The sequence below is a fragment of the Epinephelus fuscoguttatus genome, linkage group LG3 (assembly GCF_011397635.1).
Source record: "Epinephelus fuscoguttatus linkage group LG3, E.fuscoguttatus.final_Chr_v1".
NCBI lineage: Eukaryota > Metazoa > Chordata > Actinopteri > Perciformes > Serranidae > Epinephelus > Epinephelus fuscoguttatus.
Genome location: NC_064754.1, coordinates 26677271 through 26704504, shown reverse-complemented (window position 1 = coordinate 26704504; position 27234 = coordinate 26677271). Strand labels below are relative to the sequence as shown.

The following is a 27234-nucleotide window of genomic DNA, read 5'->3' as shown; positions in this document are numbered from 1 at the left end:
ATGGTAACCAGCCAAAGTGAAACTAAAAGCCAACCCCACATTCACTTTTGTCTGGTGTTTTGCCTCACTGTATTTGCAGTTTTTTGGTTGCTATGTGTCTTGGATGTCTGGTGCTTACAGTCTGGCACCTGGTTGTTACATTTTCTATAGCCCCAACCTCACATTGTTTTTAGGAAAATTAGAAAAATCCTGCATAGTATAGCTTTAAAGGTGATAAATCCTGCTTAGTATACTTTTAAGATATACTATGCAGGATTTTTTAAACATGTATTGACTCATCCAGAAGTAATCCCTCTTAATCATCACTTATGACCCACTAGAATTGTGTGGTGATGTATTTTTCTCCAGAGACTCTGCCCTCTGCTTGGATTTTCTTCTCATTTTTTGTGTTTGGGTCATTGAAGGGGCGTGTACCCCCACAGCGCTCAGAAGAGCTCACAGCTTTCTAAAAAGGTTGAAACCAGGTGCCAGACTATGAGCAGCAGGCATCCAAGAGACACAGCGCCTTAAAAAAAAAACGCAACATTAACTGACAATCCTGCGTGGTATACCTTTAAGCAGATTCTATTTCTTTCATAAGTTCCCTAATCAGAGCAAATTCAGCATGTTATTTATTAGATGCTTATGGTTTGTTACAAAAAAATTAAGTAGAATTTTCCACAGTGCTAAAATCTAGGCATTAATTCTAATCCCCGGCAACATGGCAAATTCCATGAGGAACAGCTGCTGTATCAAACAGCATTCAAAAGTATGTATTGCATCTCAGACATGTGCCAAATGGATCACAGCATTGAACCTGAATCTGAATTGATAGTAACTCTGAAGCTGGGTAATATGGTGAAAATGAAATTGGATTGAAAATTGGTGCTTTCCACGAAATACTGACACAATGAGACTTTTGATGAATAATCATCAGTAATGTGGATATCATGACTAAGCGGATAAAGGCAAATAATGGAACAGCTGGAACAGTCTGGTAAGTCCCATTGTCTGAGAGCCCTGTCACCCCATGGATTGAATTTAGAATATGATTTAAAACATTTTCTGTAATGTACCTTTATTTAGTGGATATATGGCTTAAGTTGTTCATGTTCATTCAGAGCTGATTCCTTTACTGCTATTACTTGCTACTGATCTATGAGGAATCCCCCTAATACTTCTAGACTAAATATGGTGAACTAAAAAATGCATTTTACACTGAAATGTGGTAGAATATGTGGCTGTTGTCATTTGTTTTGATGATGTGTGATTGGCTGTAGCTCCTGACATTGTTTGGTTTAAAGGTCTTGATTTGTTGAAGGCTTCTTGATTTTTAATTTGCTCACCCCTAACAATGTTGTATGATCATCTAATGACTATCAGCTGTGTGACTACGGTGTGGCCTAAACAAATTAGTATGCCTGTGTCTTTGTTTGACTACTGATCTTGAAGAAGGCCTGAGGGCCAAAACATCATCGCAAAGAAAGAAATGCATCAAGAGCCAGAGTGTACAACACTTGTTTTCTATAATCAAGTGTACTGCCAGTGATCAGCATCTTGCTAACCCTTTGTGTGTGTAACTTTTATATTCTTAAGTTCAGATAGTTACACCACTTTACTGTAATGCAGCCTCTAAAACCAGAAAAAGGCAACACTGAAAATACCATATCTAAGATGATATCTATTCTCATATCACAGTATCAAAATATAGATATACTTTTCAGCCCTAAAAAAACTTACAAAGTTTCTTTGAACAAATGTCAATGACACAAACAAATACAAAAATGTTCCACACAATGTAAGAAGAAATTATGTTAAATATGCCCACACTTGAATGAAGTAGTACTGAGGAAAAATCCATCTAATTTTCCAGGCTCTCAGCTCCAACTTTTAAATCCTAACCATATAATAGTATGTGTGATGTGTGTTTGCGTCTGTGTGTTTGGATAAGAGTTGTTAAAACATATTGATTGTAGGCCAGCCACAGAATTAAAGAGCCAGAGTGAGAAAAGTTGGGCTGCAGCTTTTTCTTGGCTTACAGAAATCTAATATCTGTCATCGCTCCTGCTGCTGTGGGTTTACAGTTTTGATAGCCTGCCTGTTTACAGTTGACTTCTTGTTTTATGTTTTCTGTGTGTGCGTGTGATCTGTCTGCAGCGGATGAGATACATTTATAGATGCAGCACATGTCTACACAAAAGCGCTGCACATCAACAAAGGGGTAAATCCACCCACATGAACGCACACTCGTATACACTGGAGAGCATTATAGCTTCAAGACCTTTATACCTCAGAGACACAACCCCCTCACACACAAACACACACACACACACTCACACACACTCACACACACTCACACCTTAAGTTGAGGAACAAACTTCTTCATCAAATTATTAATAAATGTGTTGCCTGTTAAAATAACACACTAACACTCAAATACAGGCTAGCAGTTTCGTAATTGTGCTCATAAAGTGGCAACATGGTGTGACCAGTAAGGTGCCATCCTTCTGCTTTAGTGGAACCTGTGATTGCAGCTCAGTATGCCAGACTCCCAGGCTGCATGTGATTGGCTGATTGAAGTAGACTAATGAATGACTGCGTGAAGAAGCCGGAGACTTATTCTGGTCTGATTAATGTGTTTTCCTCAATGCCAATTAAACACTGATTACACAAATTAACAACTCTGGGCCACCATAATCACTAAGTGCTCACACAGGGACTGGCGTTGATGGAAAGGGCTACAAACATACGCACACACAGACATACACAGACAGCCACACACACACACACACACACACACACAGCTGTAAGGCACCACACCCCATTTGTCCTTCTATCCTTGCCCAAAGCCCTGTCAAATGCTGCCAGGCCTGGCAGTTGTTATAACCTAATGCTTTTAGCTGTATGTCTTCCAAGATAGAGTTACCAACCACATTCACCAAACACCCTCTCCTCTGGCTCACTCTCTCACACATACATGAGGGGAAAAAGCCTTCACCCAGAGCCATGCAAGACACATACATTGGGCCTCAGACAGACAGCTGGTGCCAAAGGGTGCAGTTAGTGGATCCCCCCTCTGGGATGGGTTACCACCCCCTTCCCCTTGTATGGAGCCAGAGGGAAAGAGGAACAATGAGAAGTGAGATTAAAGGGAAGGAAATAGGGACAGGAGAGGGGACGGGGTGGAGTGACAGACAGAGCAAGAGAGGAGTGGAAGAAATGAAAAAGGAAAGTTTCTGCAGACTGAATGTAATGTGACACCACAGAAGGGGGGAAATGACAGCATGGAAAGACACAGTCAGTCCATGAGGGGAGAGAGAGCCCGAGTAAGAGCGGGAGAGGGAGGGAAAATGAAAGAGGATTTGCAAAACACCTTGAAATTCGAAATTTGGAAACTACTGGAAGTGTAAACCTCATATGCTCAGATGCGCTGAGCCTTTCTCTCTGAATGGTAATGCTTTTCACCACATTTCTCCATGTGTACCAAGTTGTTTGTTCTGTCTAGGTGTTTTGTCAGAGGAATGAAAAATTAATACTGTTACGACTATGCTAACATGAGAAAAACCACTGACAACTTAAACTTGTGTTCTTGCAGTTGGGTCAGCACATAAACCTGCTTTTGGTTTGTGTGTGTGTTTTGTTCAGTTAACTTGTTTGTGTGTGCCCTTTATAATAAGCATGTGTGTATGTGCAACACAATGCAGTTTACTGTTTCAGCAGAATTGTGCAGCAGAAAATTGAAAAACTGGAGAATAAAACTGTCTTTCTCCATCCAAGTGGATCCATATGCAGTCCTCATAAACCCATATGTGCATAGTCTGTGTTGTATACGTTTGTGTGTGTGTCCTTGTGTCTCTCTGTCTGTATAACTTTGATAGCTGCTGCACTCTGCTTTTGCCCACAGTTGGCTTATTCATAAATTATCCTAATTTTTGGGATACATTAGCTCGATATATTTGTCATTGTGTTGGGGAGTCATTGCTGTGGGGAAATATGAATAAATCAACCTTGTATTACACACAGTATTGTTCCTTCACCACCACACGCATAAACTAAACTCACTTCCTCCATCTCCCTAGCTCTATTCATTTATGACAATATACGTGTCTTACGTCTGCTGTGTGAGTGTGACTGTGTGTTTGTGTGAAAAGAGAGAAAGGGCCAGCTGTGTCATTATACCAGCCTAATACATCCGTGATGCAAGCTAATTAGATTTAGACTAGCAATGGACAGGAAGACCATGAGGTGAGAATAGAGGGGGAGAAGGAAAGCAACGGAGCGACACAGAGAACGAGTGAGAGCAGGGGGGTAGAGATGGCGAGGTGCTGAGGATTGAGAAACTCTTTCAGCAGTGATTGTGTTGAGCGTGTTGAAAGCAGGTGGTTTAAAAGCCCATTCACATACACAAACACACGGCAATTATCCACGCACCTGATCCACAAAAACACTCAGATACACAAGGTATACACACATAGCCCACGCACACACACCTTGATGAGCAAGCGACATCCTAATAAGCCACTGTGTCAGATAAAGTGACTCTGAAAGCACATAATAAAGTAGATTTTGCCAAGAAGTATACTGAGCACTAAATTCCAAGCCCAAACAAACACATACACACACACAAACACAAAGGCCATTCAAGGTGTGTGCTGGGCATGAGGAGCTGTTTAGAAATGATGGTAGCAGTAATCAGCATAATGTCTGCCTCGAGCCGTGGACTGACATTTAGAACAGTGGATTATTGGAGCAAAACCCACACAGTGCCTTTCAGTGAACACTATCATATTATTACAGAGAACTATTATAGATTGCTGTTATAATACCAGTGTAACACGGGCCGCATGAGAATTTGTGGTTTCAGTGTGCAAGTCAGACCTTGTTTTGTCCATGCGTGACATATTTACCATAGATTGGTACAAATTGGCTCTCAAAAACTGAGCAGGTGGGTGGTTGTCCATGAATGCGGGACAAAGAGCAGAGCTGAGCCCTGTGCTGTAGTGGCAGTCAACAGTCCTCATGGCTTCACTTAAAAAAATCATGTCAGGGACTGTCAGACAGGCAAGGTTGTCCTATTGAGAGCCACACAACATTTTCATTGACAACTCAAGCACTGGGGGCTAAATGTAGTCTGACTTATCATGGGATTTCCTGAGGAAAATATCAATGACAGTAGCCAATAATCTAGCTTTAGTGTCTTTTCTTTTGCAATGAATCCATGTTTTTCCATGTGACTGATTAAGTGTGTGGAAGAGCTCTGGTTTTCTCCAATATCACCTTATCTCAAGTATTGTCCAAAATCCAATACACTTTCATTGTGGGTTCATTCATGATTCAATACTAACCTTTAAGAGCTGTTAAACCTGACTAATTGTACACCGTCATCTGTTGCAGGCCCTGAGGGAAGGTCAGCCTAGCTGCTTGACACACTTCATCAGTTATTGACACCTCACGTCAAATCAATTTAAAAAAAATCCCAACAACAATGACACACTGCCCTCTAATTTCTGCGTCTCAAATTAAATTTTACAATTACGGTGAGTGCTTCCACAACCATGAAACGGTGGGGCACATGTGGAACAGATCTGGACCAGGATGAGCATATTATTATTAATAGGACTGCAGTATCAGCAGGTGGAGTTTGTGTGTGCCTCAGTAAGGACCAATCACATCAGCTCCTCTCATCCCCTTTATAAAGAACAGACAGTTTAATGGGCTAAGCGGAGAGTCGAGGCCAGCTTCTGTGAGGAATAAAAATGGAGTCACAAAGCAGACTATCCTAAATATTACTGTGTAGCAGCCCAAATATTAACATACTGTATCAGGAACTCAAATATGCTTTCAAGGGCAGACAATGTCCATTTTAGGATGAATTTACATTTCAAAAGAAATCAAAACCCCAGTTCATGCAAAGTAATATTAGAGGGAAATTACATCAATGCACTTTGGCAACAGCTACAGTAACTTGATGTATATTAAAACATAACTGTCTGTTGCCTATAATTTTACTAAGTGATTTTAAGGGATGCATTCGGTTAGCTCGGGGCACATTTGCACACTGAAAGAAAGATATCGCAACAAATGCAAAAACAAAACAAACCATCTGGCTGTTTTCACGGTTGCATGTAAGAAACACCTACCCACAGCTTCTAAAATGTTGATGATATTTTCAGCTACATTTTTTTACTCTATAAAGTGTGAAAATTCCCATCAAACCACAAAGTAACCTTTTCCATGTGTTGACATAATTTCACAACCAACCAAAAAAACTTATGTATTCAATTAAAGCTTATTTAAAATGTTGAAAACAAGTAACTACTCCTATTTGTGAGGCTGTAAACTCTTTACAGAACACAACTGATTTTGGCTAATAACATACAAGGTTCATCAGCATCCACACAGATCAAACATCTACCTGACTCTCTGCACTCTGCTACTGAAGAACAAAGTAATTCTCAGGGAAACACTGAGTATCATCATTTAGGAAATGCTTTTATCGCGTCACTTGGCTCATTTACGGCCTTTTGTTTCTAAAGCGATCCATTTGATAAATTTCATGTCCTTTTTCATAAGAGAAGATAATTAAATGCAAAATTCATTAGAGATGGTTTTATTTGCTGTCGTGTGAAAGCAGCACAAGATGCATGGCGTAATCTAGTGAGGGTCTGCATGAAAAATGTAATTTTACTTTCCAATTAGTAAACTGGAAGTAAAGCCTACTCCTGCATTATCACAAATTAAAGTACTGATGTATGGATTTTTTTTTTTTTTTTTTTTCAAGAAAAAAAATTATACATGAATATTTTGTTTGGGTGTAATTCAATAGTGCATGTTTTTCTAATAAGTCTTATCTACAATTTATAATTACTTCATATTTTCTTTATACTGCTGCTTTGTATTGCAGACACAAAACAACACACACACAAATGTCTCAGAGATAAAGTCAAGCCCAGTGGAGTGGTGTGGTGACAGGTTGAAAACTCAAACATAACACTGAGTGGCATTGTTGACTGTGATGAGCATTCTGCTGAGTCAAACACAACCACCATACTAAACGCAACTCAGCCACCGGGGTTGGAATATAACTCAAGACAACTGAGGGTATGAGAATGTCTTTGTGTGTGTGTGGGGGGGGGGGGTGTCCCGATATGCTCACAAACTCTGCAGCAGCATGGCGCAGGGTACTACTGAAGGGTTTGCATCAACAGGCAAACAGGATAATTAATTTCTCTCTTTTGCTTGAATGCTTTCATTTTATTTTCATTTGTTTGCCTTTCTCTCTTTCTACTCCCACATTCACATGATAAAGTGAATTCCAGTGAGAGATGACTTGAGATTCAATCCACACACACTCACACACACACATTTATTTTACAACAGGATAACAAAATGTCTGTGAGAATGGTGTGTGTGTGTGTGTGTGTGTGTGTGTGTGTGTGTGTGTGTGTGTGTGTGTGTGTGTGTGTGTGTGTGCATGTGTGTGCACTTAATGAGATGAATGCGTGTGCACCGCCCCTTCCCAATTACAGAGAGTAGAGGAGAGAAATAAGTGGTAGAAAGGAGAAAAAAGATGTAACGCGGGCCGGGATAGAAGATAAGAATGGTGTGCAATGATTGGAGAGAAAGATCAAGCGAGCAAGAAGGGAATTAGAAGAATGGTAAATAAGAATAGAGATAAAGTGAGTCCATTAGCCGACAAACTATTTTCTCTCTTCTTAGTCTTTCTTTTTAAGAAACTCACTTCATCTGTCTTGAGTAAGTATCTTAGACTCTGTTTTGATTACGTATTCTCATTTCTGTGCCGTTTACTCTCATCCATCCATCTACTCCAGTGACCCCATAACTGACAACCTATTCTCTCTTCCCACCTTCCTTCTCTTTGAATTACTTATTTTCTCTTTTTGATTACTTTTCTTCTGAGCAGCAAATCTTCTAATCCATCTGTGCCCATTCATTTCCTCATCCATCAATCAACACCACCTTTCTTCTCTCTTGTTCAAGGAATCAGTTCATCCTTATTATTATCTACTCAACCTCATGTCAGTCAAAGCACTGATTACAGCAGAAGAAAATTACATGCACACTAGGGAGATATAAACTTCTCTATTGACTAGACCAAGCTAGTCATCATTAAAAACACTGATACATTACTTAACTAATATTAGTAGCTCACCTCACCTCACCTCATAAAAGTAGTGTTTCAAATATTCTCTGGCTTCAAATTAGCAGAAATCCCCTCGAGTTTTGAGAAAGTGAGCCCACTGATAGTTAAAGCACCTCTTACTGGAAAATGCTCAGGCTGATGAACACACAGATACAGAGGTTGTTTCCCTGAGTAAGGATGATGAAACAAAGTATACAAGCCATGAGACCATGTAGTTCAAAAAAGTGCAAAAATATGTACAATTTAGAGTCTTAAAAGTGAAAAACAGAATAGCCCTGGACATAGACATTTCATTTACGCCAATGTGGACCAAACCAGGCAAAGCTGATCTGCAAAATTGGTATTATATAAACCATGACTCCTTTTCAATGCGTCCGAATGTCAGAAAAACTGAACAGAACCAAGAGTGACAGTGTCTATACAGATACAAATAAACAGGCAACCTCTGGCCTTTCATGAATCTGTAGCTTTGTTGTTTTCTGATGTAGTGGCCGTACTACACACAGGGAAGTGGTTTATTTCCTGGTGCACCATAGTACAGTTTGTTTCTCCAAGTACTGAAGTGCTTGTTTGCTGTCTTTCTTTTTTTTTATCTTGCAGTACGTGTTGTAGAGACTCAAGACTGATCAGCATGGTGGTACTGCATATGTGCTGGCAGTGACTCCCAAGTTCTCTTGTGGAACAGTGCAGTGAATAACACTGTGCCTCAGTTTCTGCAGGAATCAAAACGAGCATGAATGGCTCCTGCCTGGTTGACACTTACACTGTGTCAGACGACATTTGCAACTTTCTCATGTAGAGCCGTTGGGCGCCTTTTACATCTCTGGACAGTAGCTCAGCAGGTGGCACCAGGCTGCAATGCCAGGTCCCTTTCACAATAAATAGCAGCCTGTCATTCTCCCTGCTTCTGAGCTCATATATGAGAACAGCTTAACCATATAGCCAGCACAGGCTGTAGTAATGATCCCAAACCAACTGAGAGATTGTCAAGATTACCTTATTTTCTTGACAAAATGTGATTAGGGTTTGTTCAAATATGATTTCTGATTATGAGAGTCAGGTCATACAGCTGATGGTGTGCACAACTTCAGTGCTCTGCCAGCACTAATGCAATACTTCATTTTTGCAGAAAGCCTCTTATCCCTGCATGAAACTCCAGAGATGGAATTAACGCACCGGGGTGTACATGCAAAATTACAACTGCACCACCACTGTGCGAAAACCTAAACCACAGATCTGATTTGGGACCTAACTGAGAAGGCGGTAATAAAATAATAAGAATTAACTTAAGTTCTCAATCAATACACAACCCATATTCAGTTTTTCTTGGAAAATAGGCTAACCTTTATTGAGCAATACACTGGATAAACTGTACATACTGTATAGTATGTTACCTTGGAAATTAGCTGCCAGAGCAGCACTTCCAGTTCCTTACAGGATGTCAATCTGAATTGAGACCGACAGGGAGACATAATCACATCACAGTGTATTTACAGGAAATGGAGGGAAAATTGATTTGGCGCTGTTTAAGTGCCTGCCTCAAGAAGGCATTATTTTTGTGAATTTTATAGTCCACCCTCCTTTATGTGTATATCACTTAACCATTCAAAAAAGTCATTACGTGCCTGAAGCCATTTTAGATAACAAGCACTTTAAAGGGAAAGCCAAAAACTGTCCATCAGTCTGGAAACTAAGGAGAGTTCAGACATCGTATCGTTGATGAGACAGATACCAACATGCAAAGCAGCAGGGTGTTTTTGGTGGCATGCTTCACACACACTGATGCACATATAGTACATGCAGTACAAACACAAGCCACCACTTTTTGATTCTGACCATATACACTCTCCCACACACACAAACACACACTTCTGTAGCGCAAGCCAAGTCTCCATACTGCTGGCTGGCTCCTCACAGAGGAATGCCCACCTCTAGTTTGGATCAAAGGACTAAGCTAAAAACCTCTGGCCAGACAGACACACACACACACACACATACAGTACAGTACTTCCTGTCTATTCCTGGATGAGATCAAAAAGGGTCTTTTTAGCTCTGAGCCTATAGCATAAATCACCATATGCCGACAAATGCGCGCGCGCGCGCACGCACACACACACACACACACACACACACACACACACAGCCACCCTCTCAAACACCTGTGGCACATCAAACGCATCAAGCTGAGAACACACCTGCAGCAGAGTAAAGCCCTTGGATTGAACAAGTAAATCATGCTGCTCTAATATACACACAATAATGTACACTCCTGCACTTCGACTCAACCCTGCCTGACCTCAGTAATATTCCGTGACTGCAGAATCACTATGCAAAGATCCCATTCAAATAACGTGATGGCCCCACCACAATGAAAACATACACAAACAAATAAAGAGCCTCAGCCAGGTGCATTTGGTGCGGGAAGCACGGGAGGGTGGGGTGGCATTTGATGTTCTTACACTGATCTGCATCACTCCCCGCCCTGCGAATGCCACAGTGAAAATGACTACAGCCAAACTGAAAGCAAAGACGCAAAGTGAGACACAGAGGGGAAAAAAAAGAAGCAGAGATATAAACACAGAGAAAGTGCGGCGACACAAAGAGCGACAGCCTGGGGTATGATCCACTGGAAGGTTGCCAGTTTGAATCCAAATACTGACTGAAACATTCTCGATGAGGGAGAGAGAGTCACTTTCTTCACCCCGCTGTGAGAGACTGCTCTTGAGCCTTCAACTAATCTAGTGCTGCCACTAAATGACTGGCAGTACAAGGCTGGGGTTTAAAAGGCATTTCCCAGGTGTTAGGAGAGAGAGAGTGAGTGAGTCTGTCTCTCTGATGTATCTCCAGCCACCTGCAATTTTATTTTCACCAGTTGTTCCTGTAAATAGGAATCTGTTCTTAGATTGCCTTGTGTATGTCACAGGATCCTGACATCTGTGGTTTTGTAGCGTCGAGATAGTTGTTACCTTTTGGGATTCCATAAATCCAAATTTACAACAGTTTAAACTGAGACAGTACTCCTATACTCAATATAATCTCCAAACAGTAGATGGACTGTAATGTCTGGGTAAAAGGTCATAATATATTTATATGAACTATCAACTGTTTTTAGAAACAGAGGGCTGGTAAACATATCTTGAATGAATAAACCCCTGATTTCTATAAGTAATCTGCTTATATAGCCAAATATGTGTCTATAGAGAACACATGCTCATACACAATATACAGTATATGTGTGTAAGCTCTATCCAGAAGAAAAACTAAGCCATAGCATGCAACACTTTCACTATCATATCTGCAATATTACAGGCTGTCACTGACTGTAGGGATACTAATTACAGAGCAAATTCCTTTTCTTATGTGTAGCCTGCTGCATGTGAAATCTGTTTAATAATATCTGCTTACAATGCATTATTAATGTACAAGACTTCGTGATAATAAGTGCATCTATTCAGTTTCATTTAAGAATACACTATATCAGCTCCACCCCACAGATGCAAAACCACTACACGATCGCAACAGTTTGGCGTTCTCAACCTGATTTTCCTGTTTCAGTCAGTAGAAAACAGTTGTGGCAAGCAAGTTTATGCAAAAATGAAAAGATGTTTTGATAGTCTATCACTGAGGGCTGATTAAAATTATTTTTGTTCATAAGCAGCAGGCTGTAGCACAGGAATAGTTAAATGATACCAGTGATGAAGGATATGAATAGCAAAACTCAGAACACTCATTCTCACTCCTCATGAACATTTATTTCAGGACAGAAATACAACTTAACACAAGTATCTGAAATTTCTGTACAACTATTCCTGTTAACATCTGCTAACATCTATCTCACTATACTAAGTTGTCTAAGCATGACCTTCGGGAGAAAGGAAAGGATGGCTTGGAAAAGAAAAGTAAACTGCTCCTATGGGTACGCTTTTCTTGAGAAATATGGTCATAAATATGTCATATTTAATATAATCATGGCTCACGCAGTAAACAACCTACAGTATTTGGGGCACAGTGAGTGTCACAAACATGTTTTCACATGTGGAAGCTGTGTAATTATTGCCTTCATTAGAAATTCATCATCATGCAGATGTCCTTTTTACTGCCATTCGGCTGTATACAACTTTGCAGTGCTTATTGCTATAACTGGGTTCAAAGTTCTTAATACCATTAGGCCCTATAAAATTTACTACATATGATGAAACTGTCACAGAGGCTCTTGGTTTCATTTATTAGGTCTTGTCTCATCTTCCTCTGGCTGCAGCTTGTTTCAAAACACCGAAAACACTCAGAAGAAGACATTACTATTCATCACGTATGGGTTATCTCAAAAACAAAGAACAAAGTGGTGATGTGAGATACAAAATATTCTCCCAAACAAGAATCTGTTTTGTCGATGTGCAAGTTTTGTTTGACATTCTTAAATATACGTACACTGAACCCCTTTCACGTTTGACAAGGTGTTTTGTGACTGTGTTTATTTTTTCATTTGCTCTTATGGTTTACTTGCTTTTCTTGTCTTTTATCAGATGCTGTGAGAAGAAAATGCCCAAAGGTCAAAAGCAAGAAACAGTCAGCCAGAAATAAAATTCCATAACCAATTCAGAAATCAATGAAGGGTTGCTGGTCAAGGTCTTTGGGTGCCTCTCTTTTGATAGAATTTGCACATTTTGTTACCTTTCCAGGAATAATATTTAAATACACCTACACTTGTATCTATGTATACAGGACTCAGTACACAAGTCAGTAAATCGCAGTAAATCTCATCTTTGTCAAGTTTATGATGTTCAGTCTGTTAACAGGAGGGAGGCCATAATTAGCAAGGGTGTAATACAGGATTGTGTTATATAGACATGTTTATATTTCCATGTACGTATATAACTGTATATAACTTTGTATGTAAATTTATTTTCAGGACTGTATGTAAATAGGGTCAAAGAATGGCTGTGATGCAGTCTATATTTCCTTAATACAAAAATTACTCAGCTGCCAGCCCTATCTTAAAGCCAAGGCCAGACTTCAGGAGTTTAGCGCCAATTTATCCCAAGCCTCACAACAATTGGAGGAGAAATCCACTCTGGGACCTTGGTCAGTACTGAGTACTGATGTTTGGCCCAGATTTTCTGGTAGTGTGAGAGGTTTACAGATCCAGTCTTAAACCTCCCAAACTGTTCGAAGGCTCTTGGGGGGCGCACTGATAATTTCAAAAAATATTTGATAATTAGGAGTTAAATTCTGGATAATAACTGTTATGACTGCATCAGTATGGAACAGCTAACAGTGTTGCCAAGCAACAGTAAACATTATAGCCCTTGAGGCTCTTGTTAGCTAGCAGACTACTAAACTCACCTCCACTTCTTGGTGAAGAATTAACAACCCATGACAAACGTGCCTCCCCAACTATTTTCCCATCCAGATTCATTGAGCCCTCTGCTTTTTTTTTTTTTTTTTTCCAAAAACATTGTTAACATTACATCTTCTTCCCGCGTGAGAGCACGTGAGGTGGTGCATTCATGTTCCTTTGGACACAATAATAATATCCTGTGTGTGATGCACCATTAATTTCAAACTTTGAAGTAGGGCTGCCCTCTAATAGTCACCAAATACCAAACATTTGTTGACCAGAAAGGTTGCTAGTCAGCAAGATTTCATTGGTCACTTAGTTGCAGGGAGGAAAAAACACAAAAAACATGAAACTCTATTAGGAGCTGCGTCTTGTCAAAATAAATCAAAACCTAAATGACTGAACCATGTGGGAATTTAATTTGAAAGGACAGACACAGGAAGAGGCCACGCTCAGCAGTCAGTCAGACACAAGTCATGTTACAAACCGATCGCAGCCGACAGATATCTATTCCTTCTTCCATAAACATTCAGTCTGATAAATACGGGAAAGTTGATCATTTTAGGCTACCCAGAGCTTACTTCTGATAGGCCTACAGCCTTATAAACAGCGCCTGGAAGACGATCAGCCCTGCACTCACATTTGCACATTTCAGGTAAATTGGCTATATGGTGCTTGTCACCATTGATTAGCAACCTCAGATGCAACCTGCTGCCACGCTCTTGAGATCTGCCACAAAAAAGGCACAAAAGTAGCACCCAGCACCCGACCTCGCATTTTCCAGGCGGTTAAAGATGTGGCATGTGTACGGCCCCTAATTTACAGGACTGGTACCTGCGGTTATCACACAAGCTAGTTAATAACATGTCGGGCAGGAAATCCACAGTGTGAAATGATTTTGAGAAAGTGAAGGACGAACCCAAGGTGATAGGTTGACTACAAACATGACGTATCTTCTGAAACATGTAAGTAGCTACATGCCCATTAGCCACTTAGCACAATCATTACTGCTTTGCCGACAGCATCATTAACAGGCGACTCGCTCAGTGTGTGACGTGCACTTCATTAGTACGGTTTGTATTTCTCTGTAATGTAGCACAGTGTTAACAATGTTACTGATACTATTCTTTCTCACACCTTGAACTCAAACCATTGTGTTGCCCACCCAAAATATATCATTTGATAACTAAATTAATATCGTAAACATGTGGACGACTAGTGGCCCTAAATGACCATTGGATGATTAAGAATATTCTTAGACGAGGGCAGCCCTACCTTTTAGTGTATGCATGTTTGAGATTAGAATGCAGAACATCTATGAAGTTTCTCCTTATGTGCATGATGCAACCTGACTTCAAAAGCTGTTAGGATTTTAAAACTCCTGTAGTCTGAGCAAGCCTTAGTTGGATTAACTTTACTAACCTTACTGTGGATTTACCTAACTGTGCATAGTGCAGATTCTATCAACATCATAGACAGATATCACAGAGGTATTCCGAAGAATTAATGCAAAAGTAGAAAACACATCACAAAACCAAAAAATATAAAATATAGATTTCTCCCATTTTGTTTCTGTTATTTTTCCCTCACAAAGGAGAGCTCAGGGTAAGTAATTCATAAAGCAGATATTTATGCTGTAGATAACTTTTTGTGGGCTTTAGTATACCTTTATTTAAACTATAAAACTTTGCAGTAATATTCAAACATTTATTTGGATTAAATGTGTTCTATTTCTATGAAGGTGTGAGTTCAGTGGATTGCTCATTAACTGCAGTCTGTGGTATTTAAGTAAGCTTCTAGGCAAGCACAGTCACCCCTCAACAGTTAAAATAACTTCTCTATAGACTTTCACTCCCTGTAGCCATTCTGCTTTCACAATAGCCAGAGGTCTTATTAAATTAGAGTGTAACCATACAGCAACAGCTAGAAAGTCTTGTTTTGACTCTTTCCGACTTCATCTTATAAAAATCCTATTTAGCAAATTCAAACAATAAATTATTACTTTATTACTTTGGGGCACAGTGAAAGCCCTCAGGCAGCTACACAAAACCTGAATTTGTAGGTCACCATCTTGTTTAATTTAACGTATCAGGATGTATCTGTTTAACACTACAGCCAAAAATCTGGTGTTCAACATTACAAAATACAACACTGTTTTCAGGTTCAGACCAAGAGAGGAATGTTCCTTTCTTATCATGAGTGAATTGATTTGGTTCCTCAATGCTCTTCATCAAAGCTGTTCAGACCCTGTTTCTCCAAAATACCAATTGTACAATTTACATGTATAAAAACAGAGAAAAGTAGCAAATCCTCACATTTAGGAGGCTACAACTAGAGGATGTTTTTGTCTTTTTGCTGGCAAAATTACTCAAATCATTATTAGAATAGTTGCTGATTAACTTTCTGGCAATCAACTAAGCGTTTCAGCTCTAAATACAAATCCCCCCATGAATGTCAGCCATCCATGCCTAAGAGGGATATGTATGAGACTAAACCTAACGGCAGGTGGCCACTAAATTCTGTCACAAGCTTTTCTTTTATAACTGTCTCAGGGGAACAACTATATGTCAACATTATGGATTTAAACTTTACCTGCACTTTAGTTTGCAAACAAAAGTTGTGAATGTGTGTTTGCACACATGCATTTATCTTTTGGTTTGTCTGCCAATCTTGATATCTGCCTGTCAGTCTTTTCGCTTTGTGATGTCTTCCAGTTCAGTCAATCAATAGAGTTCATGTTTTGCAAGCGTTCTGCTTTATTTGGATGTCTTGCTGTAGAACCATCTTGAAAAGTACAAGATAAGCTTTTGTGCTAAACCCCCTCCCCTCCCTCGCTTCTCACACACGTACAGACAACGGATCAATAGCAACCTCCTCCCCCTATCTTACATAATAAACACCAAGGCCTAAACAGCAAAACAGCCTCCATTCCACCTGTGTGGCCTGCAGCAATAGATTCTTAAGTCCCTTATGGGGAGACAAGGAGGGAAGAAAGAATGAGAAACCAAAAAGAAGAGGAGCGATACCAAAAAGAACAAACACAAAAAAATGAGGAGCAAAAAGAAGTAAGACAGAGCGGGAGGCAGGGGGAGACCGGAGTGTATCCCACTTGGCTCATATTTCAAAGCTCTGAAGGATGTTTTTGTGGAAAACTCCTATAAAATGCATCTTTTCACAAAGATGGGCACCCATTCTGACTGGGCAGGAGCACACAAATAAAGACACTTCAAGCTTATATCATTATATTTATAATGAATATTTTGTGCTTGACTGCAGTAATAGTGATACTGATGGAGTGGGAAACATGACCCATCTGACTTCGTAGTGACCTCACCAACACAATTTACAGGCTCACCAAAAAAGTCAAACATATAAACTACTGTGTGAGTACATGTGAACAAAATAAGATGGAATATGCACCTGCTACACTGTACTTTTCACACAAACACACACACAACCTCTCTCTCTCTCTCTCTCTCACTCACACACACACACACACACACACACACACTCAGAAAGCACAGGTGATTATTTTCCATCAGGAGACACTGGCTGCTTTTCTATAGCTGCCACTTCGACTGCTGTGTGAAGAAAACACTTAGGACTGATAGAGGGTTAGCATTAACTTCACACACACACACAGACACCTGCCAGCAACACATACTGTATGTAGTCCACACACACAGACAGGTAGACACACACAAACTCAGTCCCTCCAAAACACACAGTCAGGTACACTCACAGAGCGTAAAGTGCCAGGTAGCTGTGGAAGTGTGGTGATTTGTTCCTCCTGACAGACAGGAAATAAGGGAGTCGACCAGGGACCTCACTTCCTCTTAGACCTGACTAACCTGACGTCTATCACACACTCCCACACACACACATTCACACTGTCCTCACCTCCATCTCCTCCTCTCCTTCTCTAATACATGCACATGCACACACACACACAATCCATCAGACAGCAAAGTCTCTCCTGAGGCCTCCAAAATGCGAGCTACTTGAATGTGGGATTAAATGTGTGTCCGTGGGCAAAGACACAGACATGTGTATAACTGTTTTGTAACAAGCAGTGAATTTACAGTTTAAAAAATACATCAAAATCCTCAGGTTGCATGCTAAGGTAATGGAGCGTGCTACAATATTTCTGGTGTCAAACACCCTCTAATACAAATTGCTTCATAACTGTTCTAAAAATATTGGTTTTTATGAGCTGCAAGCAAACGGTGCCAAGTAAGACCATCAGATAAGATAAGATAAGCCTATATTGATCCCCGGGAGGGAACTTCAGGTGTTGCAGACAAAAGACAAAAATAAGTACAGATAAATAGATAAGTAAAAAACAAGATTAAATAAAATAAGAGGTAGATGCAACTCATATATACGAGTAGGAGTAAAAGTGTGAACTATACAAGAGCAATTCAAGACAAAGCAATGTAGAACAGTAGAACAATAAAAAAAAATGTAAAAACAGACATAGGATTCACAAGTGTGAGAGAAGTGGAAAAGTCACTGTATGGTTGTGCAGCATGGACGATGATAATCAGTTAGACGAGCCTTCTCATTTACCCTCTCCTCATTACAACGTGGTTAAGCAAATTTCCACGTCTGCTTTAACTGTTTGACACTGATGAGAGAGAAGGACTTTGTGTGTATGTGAATGTGTGCACATGTGTAAAGCTGCATGCTAGTCTGTTCAATTTGGGTTTTGACATCACACTCAGAACTCTCCCAGCCCACAGCCCACCATCCAAATGTCCTACCAGTGACCTCAATTCACTTAAGCATGCCCATTGGTCCAATCAGCGTCAAGCTCCAGCTTAACTGAGCCAATGACATGTGTCATATCAAACCTAATCACACTGATAGATCCACTAAGTGGGTCAGCAAGTCTGCTTGGCCTAGTTGAGGAAAACTTTCATATTCATGGCAAGAAACTAAACTTTAGTAAGAGCCCTAAAAATTGTGACCTGCAATTTATTTTTTGACACGAAATAAGTGCAATGGTTTTACAGCTGGGATGCTCCAGCCACATTTTAATGCAATTACCTTGGGCAAGGTTAGCAATAATGACGACCAGCAGTATTTTTTCATTACATTTTGGCTACTTATCGACCATCATCATTATCCACATTAGCAACTGCGACAAAATCATTCTGCACATATTATAAACCTAATGGTGCATATCACTGTTGTTATGTGAACCCCTTCTGACTTTGAACATTTCCATGTTTAAATGTCATTTGAAGTATTTTGCGGTCCCCTGTGATTTGGGCATCTCAAAATGTTTGAAAATTGTGTTGAAAATCTCCAAAATGCACAGCTATTGAAATTACACAAGGCTATTTCCTGTAAATCCTGAACAGCTGGCAAAGTATTAAGGTATTCTGGACTCTGTCTGTTAGTGATATAGAATATAATTTACATTTTGAAACGCACTAAATGTGACCCATCCTTGACTTCAGTCAGAATATAAAGTCTAGAGTGAGGCTCTGGCTGTGTCTATGCTGGAAATGTGAATAAGTCAAACAGCTGTGGAGCAGAACCCACTCAGTGACAGGGAGGCTGATGGGGGGGGGGGCGCGGGTTTAAGTTATGAATATAGAAGGGTGGGTGGAGAGGTGAGCAGATGAGAGGGGGAGGAAAGTGGGGGGAGGAAGAGGAGAGACAGTAAAATGCTGCCGTCACTTAAACTCTAAAATGAAAGATCGATGAGCTTATTTAAATGTGCTCCCAGAGACGAGAGTTGGCTCATATAAAGCCTCACATTTATGAGGAGGGGTGTGGGCATCGATTGACTGAGAGAAAGAGAGGGAGAGAGAGTGACTGAGGGAGAGGGACAGAGAGGGAGGAGGGAGAGAGAGAGGGGCGGGGAGAGATCAGGAGGATCAACCTTGGCTCATGAATTTCATCCTTTTCCTCCTAAAATAAAACGTTCTAATAAATGCTGGGGATAGAAGGGTCGGAACCTGGAAAATCTACAGCCTTCGATTGGCCGCCTGGCACAGCTTATCAAATCAATAACCCCCCCCCCAACCTCCACCACCACCAACCCCATCCCGCATCTGTTTCACTAATTTCCAATTCACCCCCTACCCCCAGCACACATGCATATACAAACACAACTCTTGCCAGCCATTCTGAGGTATAGACATTTCGCAGCGGGGCACCCCACCCCACCCCCTTTAGCCAAGACAGCTGGAAGGGGCTGGTGTGTCTGAGGGTGGGCAATGGGGGGTGTGGTAACTTTGGTGCCGGCGCTGAGACCTTGACATTAGAAGGAGGACGCAAGGAGCTGACTCTGCAGCCACACCATCCTTCCGTCTCCCACCTCCTCCTCAACACCTAGGAGGGAGGGAGAGTGTGACGACTGGGAAAAGAAGGGAAGAGGAGAGCAACTTTTGACACACACAGAGGTGTTGTCATACCGTCATCATCGATTGAACTGCAGACACAGCTTTCTGAGTGACAAGCACGGTGCGCCGCATTCCTTCTCTAACCCCCCCACTCCATTTCTTTTTCTCACCCCCTTTCCCTGCCACTCCCCTCTCCCTCCTTCTCCTCCTCACCACACTGCCTCCCTCCTCCGGACTTTCTTTCCCTCCTCAGTCCTTCTCTACCTTCCTGCACTTAAACAGCATGGCATACACATTCTCCATGCGTTCACAAATAGCTCACCCCCACCTCTAACACACACACATATATGCACAGACATTCCTAAGACCCCTCCTCCGCATGACCCCCAAGTCTCAGCCTTACATTCAGCCCACCACGCCATCTGTGACCCAGAGAAAACTGTGTGCCGACACTAGCCTGACCTTTTCTGTGCTTTTGTTTTGGCACTCTTGACATGATCCCGAGAGGTATATGCACACATACAAAAGAAACACACATACACACACAAATATCCACAGTTTTCTCTCTATTGCTGCAAAAGAAAAAAAGTACCATGCCAATGCACAATTTCTACACACATCTTTTAGTCATGATACAGTAAACCTTCTGCAACCACAAGTCACACACTAATCTGGACACCTGCCATCACAATAGGGTCAACACTGGACTAATAGGAGGCAACGTGACTGAAAACACTATGTGCTGCTGCATGTGTTTGTGTGTTTGTGCTTTTGTGCCAAATCAAGAGCTGTAGTTAAGCAGGTCATTGACTAAGAGGGGGATTATCAATGCTTGGAAACTGTAACACCCCTCCCATACACATCCTATACCTTAATCCTACAATCATCATCCTACATTCTATGCGCCCCCCCCCCTTCCCCCCCCACCCACACACACACACACACACACACACACACACACAAACAATCAGCCTGACTTCATTTACAGAAAAACATTGTTGGCCTCATAAAAAACACCCCCTCCTGTATTACCCTCCTGCAGGGACACATCCAAACTAATAGGCAAACTGTTATACTTGGTGTAATAAATCACACCTTTGTTTCCAGTTCAGGAGTCATCATCTCACTTTCCCCCTGTTCACCATGGTCCCAGTAACAAATGAGTCTGTCAGTGTGTGTTTTCAGACAATACACTTTGTACAATGCCACTCTTTAAACACCTAGCCTACTGTATTAACAGATCTATCAACATAAATATTCTTTAATGCATCTCTGACATTTGCACCTAGGAGTGGGAGCAAAGCTCTTACCTTGGCCATGCAACATGTGGCAGCTGCTGCCGAGAAGGAGCAAGAGAAAAAGAGGCGTACACCGGCTCCCACTCCGGGCCGTCCCTGTCCCCATCATCTTCCCTGCTGCGGGTCCCTCCACACGCTCCGGGGACCCCTCAGGGCAGCAAATTCCTGGTTTCATCATGCGGGAGAGGGGAGCCAACAGTGTCCGTGTCCACTTGTGCTTTGCTGCTGCTGCAACTCTCTCTGTCCTGCGCACGAATAGGAAGAAGTCCGAGCGGAGGAGACGCGGGCTTCGGCTCTGCGTTCCCGGTGAGGCGAAGCTCAGAGCTCCGGGAGTTCACCGCTGTCACTGCCGACAAGCTCCCCGCTCTGACTCCCCAGCTCCGGTGTCCAAAACTCAGCAGGCAGCGGGAGAGGAAGCACAGGGGGGACTTTCCCTCACTATGTGTCTTTACGGTGTAACGGCACGGTAATCTCTATCTGCTGTGGCGGAGTCCGTGTGTCCCTGCGTCCTGCGATACCTCATTTTCATTTGCATTGATCCGAGCAAGGAATTAATACATTTGAGTGTGTTTTAGACTTATCGGCTTATTGCCTGCTATCGACCTCAAATCCGCGCTTGTTTTGATGTTTTCACCGGGGATTTGTCCCGCGGATCATTTAGCTGTTTAGAGAGTGGTCGTATTAACAAGAGAAGCAATAAAACACGTAATTATCCAACCATGCTTTTGCCCTGTATGTGTGCTCTAAAAAAAATCCATCCAGTAATTGATTCTGTGAACACCGCTGGTTTTGAGTGCAAACAAATTGGACAGAGCGTCTGTGATGGAGAAGCGTGGGCTGCAGTCTGTTATCTGAAGTTAAACATCCACTCTCCCAGAAGGGGTACTCTTCCCTCGAATACAAGATAGGCTAACTTGCCGTAATGCGCCGGGGCTCGGATTACAAGGTGAAATTACACAACAGGTTAGCTTCAAAAAGAACAAGTTTCTCAGCAACAACTGGGAGCTTCCTTTCCTACCTTTCCTGTACATACACCAGCGAAGAAGAGTTAGCGCGAGCCAAAAAGTAACAGTCGGTTTGAACTGGGGGAAAAAAACGGCCGTTACAGAGCCGGTAATGTTACTCTTACTGCTGCTACTGCGACACTGGAGCCTTTCGCTTTTTTATCCACAGTCTTCAACGGTCCTCAGAAACAGTCCGCCCGGGATACAAACGGTTACTTCAGAGACGTTTATCCGTTCATACTCACGGGAGTTTTTGGCTACACTTAGCTGCGTTTCAGCCGTTTTGTCCTCCGTCTCTCGGCACCCTGTTGAGGCTTGGGGAGCCGACTGAGGCGATGCGTCTCCCTCAACTGAACACCTGCCACCCTCCTCGACACACCAAGGGGAGAGAGAGGGCTCCTGTTTAGCCTCACTCAGCTGCCTTTTCGGTCTTTTGTGAAAGCAAACACTCTCATTAAACAGTCTTATATTACTTTTTCCAGTAATATTACCGTTTTCCAGCTCAGTCTCACCGTTAATCTTTCCCTCGATCTATCCCAAACTCAAAAAACTAAACTTCCATTCACTATCATCCGTTGATGCTGATTGGTCGAGCCCAGAGCTCCCACTGTTCCTATTGGACAGCCCGAAGTAGGGGGCGGGACGTAATGCCAGCACTGAGAGCGTGGTGGACGGCGCCCCCAAACCCCCCAACACACAGAAACGTGTCTGCAAGTTTTTCCACATTTTCCTCTCAAAACAGATAACCAGTCGACCATTCACTGTGCTAAGGGACTGCACATTCTTATAATATATTACTTAGTAAAGCTGTGTGTGTCAAAGTAGTTCGGAGGCAATAGTAGGCTGGACCACAATGAGATGATTACAGGCCTTACCTCAAAGAGCTCTCACTGTTATTTTACTTTGGAGGAACTCTCTGATGCACCACTGGTGGTCCAGCTACACACACATGCTTCATTACAAAATAACTGCCTGGAGCTGTACTACTGATAACCTAGTTTCTTCCATGGTGAGGGTCATTAAATGGCACATTAATATTAAAGCCTACAACACAGTGACCTTATCTTTTATTGCCTCAATAAATCCTCAGAGGCAGTCTTCCCAGCCCCTGAGTGGCCAAATAGTCTCCCCTCGCCATCTAGCTGTCCCCAACTCGTTCTCCTCAACAGGCACCTTCACCTCGGCTCATCCATTTATCTTTCCATCCAGGCTCATTTGGCAATTGGCTTCGGACTTTGTGTTTCCAGTGGACTGGCCATGATGCTGTTTGGAGTTTCCATGAAAAGATTCTGCCAGTCAGTCTGCAGTGCCAAACCTCAGAGGTTACTCTGGATTTTCCATTATAACACCAAAATCCCCATCTTCTACCACAGAACTGCTATCAGAAATGAATTCAAATTTGTACAGATTAATGGGAAAAACCTCGATAAAAGAGTGGATAAACATGAGATATGCAGATGACTCATGTGAATCACATGCTGTGGCCTTTCCTCTTACCAGAACCCATATTCATCCAGCTGCTAAAAGTAAAATTTTGGACTTAAGTGAAAGATAAAAGTGAATAGAAGTTATCTATCAGATTTATTTTAATTTAAAAGTTCTCTTACATGTAAAAGAGCTCCTAGATCAGTGATGATACTCAGCTTAGGGCATGTATGCCAAATTTGGCCTGCAATAGTGTGCGACGTGGGACCATTTTCTAATTCACAATGACTTTCAATTGTTTCATACCGGATTTCTTCTGTTTTGATTTTGTGTGTGTGTATTTTGAATGTAAATTAGGTGCCAGAGTGCATAAAAAGCATCAAAATAGAGCTTGTTCATCAAAAAAAAGTGGGAGGATTGTCCAGACCAGTCAGAGCTGACTCCCAAATGTCCTCTAATCCTAAAAACAAAGGTATAGGTTTGGGGACACATATGAAACGGGGGGTTTGGGTCCTCCCTCAGGAAATTTTGGGTGTCAAACACTTAATTTACTGTATTTTGGTGCATTTTTATGCATCGATCAAGGCCTTTTTTGCATCAGTCAATGGTGGAAATGTCTTCAACTCATTAAAATAAAAAGTAAAAGTCCTCTGCTACTTTCATGCTTTTACTGGAGGAGGGACAAACGCACATGTTCTAAATATTGAGGGGACTGTCTAGTTATTTTGTGTTTCCTTGTGGTTGTTTTATGTCTCTGTTTGCAGTTCCTTTGCATCTCTTCGTGGTCATTTTGAGTCTTTCCCTTAATTAGTTAATTTGAGCAACATTTCCAAGTGAAGGCCAAGGGGGGGCCCTGACACTTTCGGCCCCTGGGCCTGTGCCCCTTAGGCCCCTTCAGTAATTTATCCATGAGTATAAATATAAATTCTTAACACTTGGTGGAGAACTTTTTACTCCAACACTGGCTCTTTAGAGCAGTCTAAGTTTCATCGATACAGGCCATGATCTCAATCCTGCAGACCCCCTATGGGTGAGTTTGGAGTGACAGTGGGGAACATCTTTGGGAAGAATGGCGTTCATCCCTCCGGTAAAGTTCCAGAGACTTGTTTAAACTATGCCAGGGTGCACTGAAGCTGTTCTGACAGCTTGAAGTGACCCAGCACCTTAACTTTATGTTGGTTTTGTCACTCATCCGTATTTCTGTCACAAATGTAACCGAGAGCCCAGCGTAGTGGCACCAGCAAGGCCTTTAATTGCTTTCTATATGTCAGCCATCTTGCTGCTCTTCACCATATTTTGCTTGACTGCACAATACCAAAAACTCTGCAACAGCTCACTGTCAAACTCTGCATTTCCTCTGAGATTATTTTCCTCACCTACAAGGTGCAAAAAAATAAATAAATAAATCAGCAACGGCACATCTGGCTGACCTGTTCTGTCTGCTCCGCTCACCCAATGGTCTTTGCACCTTTGGATATTGGCCTCCTTGTCGCCCCCTCAGTCACCTCCACCTAGCTCCACACTTTGCAGGCAGTGACATGTTTGGAGACAGTGACAGACTGCTCTGAAACTTTGGATGTCTGCCAGTTGCTATGATACCGTCACCATTTACACAATCTTCAAGCTCAGACACAACAGTGATTTTTGTTTCTTTCACAGAGTCACTTTCATTTGTTTGCACCATCTTTTAACAGCCTTCTGTCCCACTTTATGTGTAGTGCCCTTGAGTTTGAGCAAGGTATTTTTGAAATGGAATACATTATCTAACTCTAAATATAATGATGCCCCTGGTCACCTCTGACCTCTGCTTCTTCAAGCTGTTTCTGGCTTCTTTCAGATTCCCAGCCTTCTTTGAGCCTACATTTCTAATAAAGATATCTCATGTTTTTTCCTCCAGTCTCTGTCCTGTGCCGGTGGATGCAGGTCATGGATATTGCAGTAATGTTATGTGAATGAATGTAAGCAGCATTTTAACACTTTTAGCTGCAGGGGGAAATATTCTTCAGAACTGACTCGAATCATAAATTGAAAGAAGGCTGGAAATTCATAAAGGAATATGTTTGAGGTAATAAGTTGTCCATATTTTGCCCCCTGGTGTATCAGGGTAGATTTTATTTGATAAAAAAAAAAAACCTGTAAAAAGTAATGATTTTGAAGTGAAAAAATTCTGTTCAGTAATTCCTATGAAATACCATTTACCCACTCTGCCCTGTAACTATTTATAAAAAGGAACAATGCTCCCAAAGCTAAAAACTGGAGAACCAAGACTTAATGAATAAAATGCTGATAATTTAGGTAGAGTTAAATGTGCCTAATCTTATGGATGGAAGAAAAAAAATCATATTTTCACAGTAATCCTTCAGACTGGAGATGTATTTTCAATATGTGTTTAATATATTCACTGCAGTCATTGTTTTTAATGCAAAAAATGCACTTAATTAATTCATCTATGTAATGTTCATTTGTATGGGGATGGCACAGATAAATGCCACACACTCCAGCATTAACAGGCTGAGCTACTTTTCAGCACCCATCCCTTTATAAGGCTTTATACAAATATACATCTAAATAGGAAAACACACAGAATACCTACCACAAGCAATATTGCAGAAAAAACACATGAGAAAAAAGCTTCATCATTCATGTGTGTGCTACTAGCAAATTTATTGAAGTGCACAAAAAATTACATGTGAGAGTGGAGAGATCTATTTGTGTCTCTCTCCACAATTTAAATTTGCATGACACACACTAAATAGAAATGGTGCTTAAGAGTACCCAAAAGCATTTCTTTGGACTGTAATTATAGGGGAACATGTTTTGGTTTTATTGAGTCACCAAGCAGCAACCTCCAGGGCTGAAAAATTAAGCCCACATACACACACATATGTGCCAAAAACTGCAGTTCCTTGAATGGCCACTTGAGGCTGGCTCTAAAAGTCAGTCAGTCCCCACAGACCCCCGTGTTAACATGCCCGTCTTTACACCGGAAATAGACATGTTTACAGCCTGGTACGAAAAAGGATTTTGATCTCTATAGCTTATTTAAACATACCCCTCGCTCCTCTACCTCTCCAGCCTGTCATCCAAATGTGGTCACTTCCAGCTCAAAACAAAACAAAACAAAAAAAACCAAGATGGCAATAGCTGAGATACCAAACTTGAGGCTACAAAACAGGAGTCCATAATGCAGTGGGTGACATTACGGTAGTTATGGCCATTATTTTTACAGTCTATGTATGGCACCCGTCTTTTAAATGCTATGTAATAATAATAACACTCAAGGTCACCACACAGAGCAAGATACATGATTTGGCAAACACATATTTTTGCCGTGATAAAATCAGTCAGACATAGGGTCTTTGTCAAATAGAGCTACAATGAACCAGTGGAGGTGCCATATAGCAATATATTGTTCTTAAATTTTTGAGCCCTGGGGACCTTGATTGATGCCAGATAAAACCATGGAGGAGTCAATATACTCGTAAATTACACTTTTACTTAAAATATGAATGATTGTAATTCATTTCTGGCAAATGTTGTCTAAAAAGATTCAAAATCCTGTACTAAATGCCTACTGAGAAACACAATACGTTTCTCTGGCTGAGAACTGCTTTGATGTGTTATCCTCTGGATACTGTGGTTTATTCTCTCCCCACTACACTAAACTGAA

At 41.4% G+C, this 27234-nt stretch overlaps 1 protein-coding gene across 2 annotated transcripts in view; it reads right to left on the bottom strand.

The window, feature by feature from the left end:
- Positions 1-22669, bottom strand: part of LOC125886087 (protein sidekick-1-like) — a 270398-nt gene extending 247729 nt beyond the window's left edge. For both annotated transcript variants that reach the window (XM_049572031.1, XM_049572032.1), the window contains exon 1: positions 21148-22669. In XM_049572031.1, the coding sequence (XP_049427988.1) occupies positions 21148-21313 (166 nt within the window). In that variant the 5' untranslated portion in view covers positions 21314-22669. The remainder of the gene's footprint in view (positions 1-21147) is intronic.
- Between the last annotated feature and the right edge of the window lie 4565 nt (positions 22670-27234).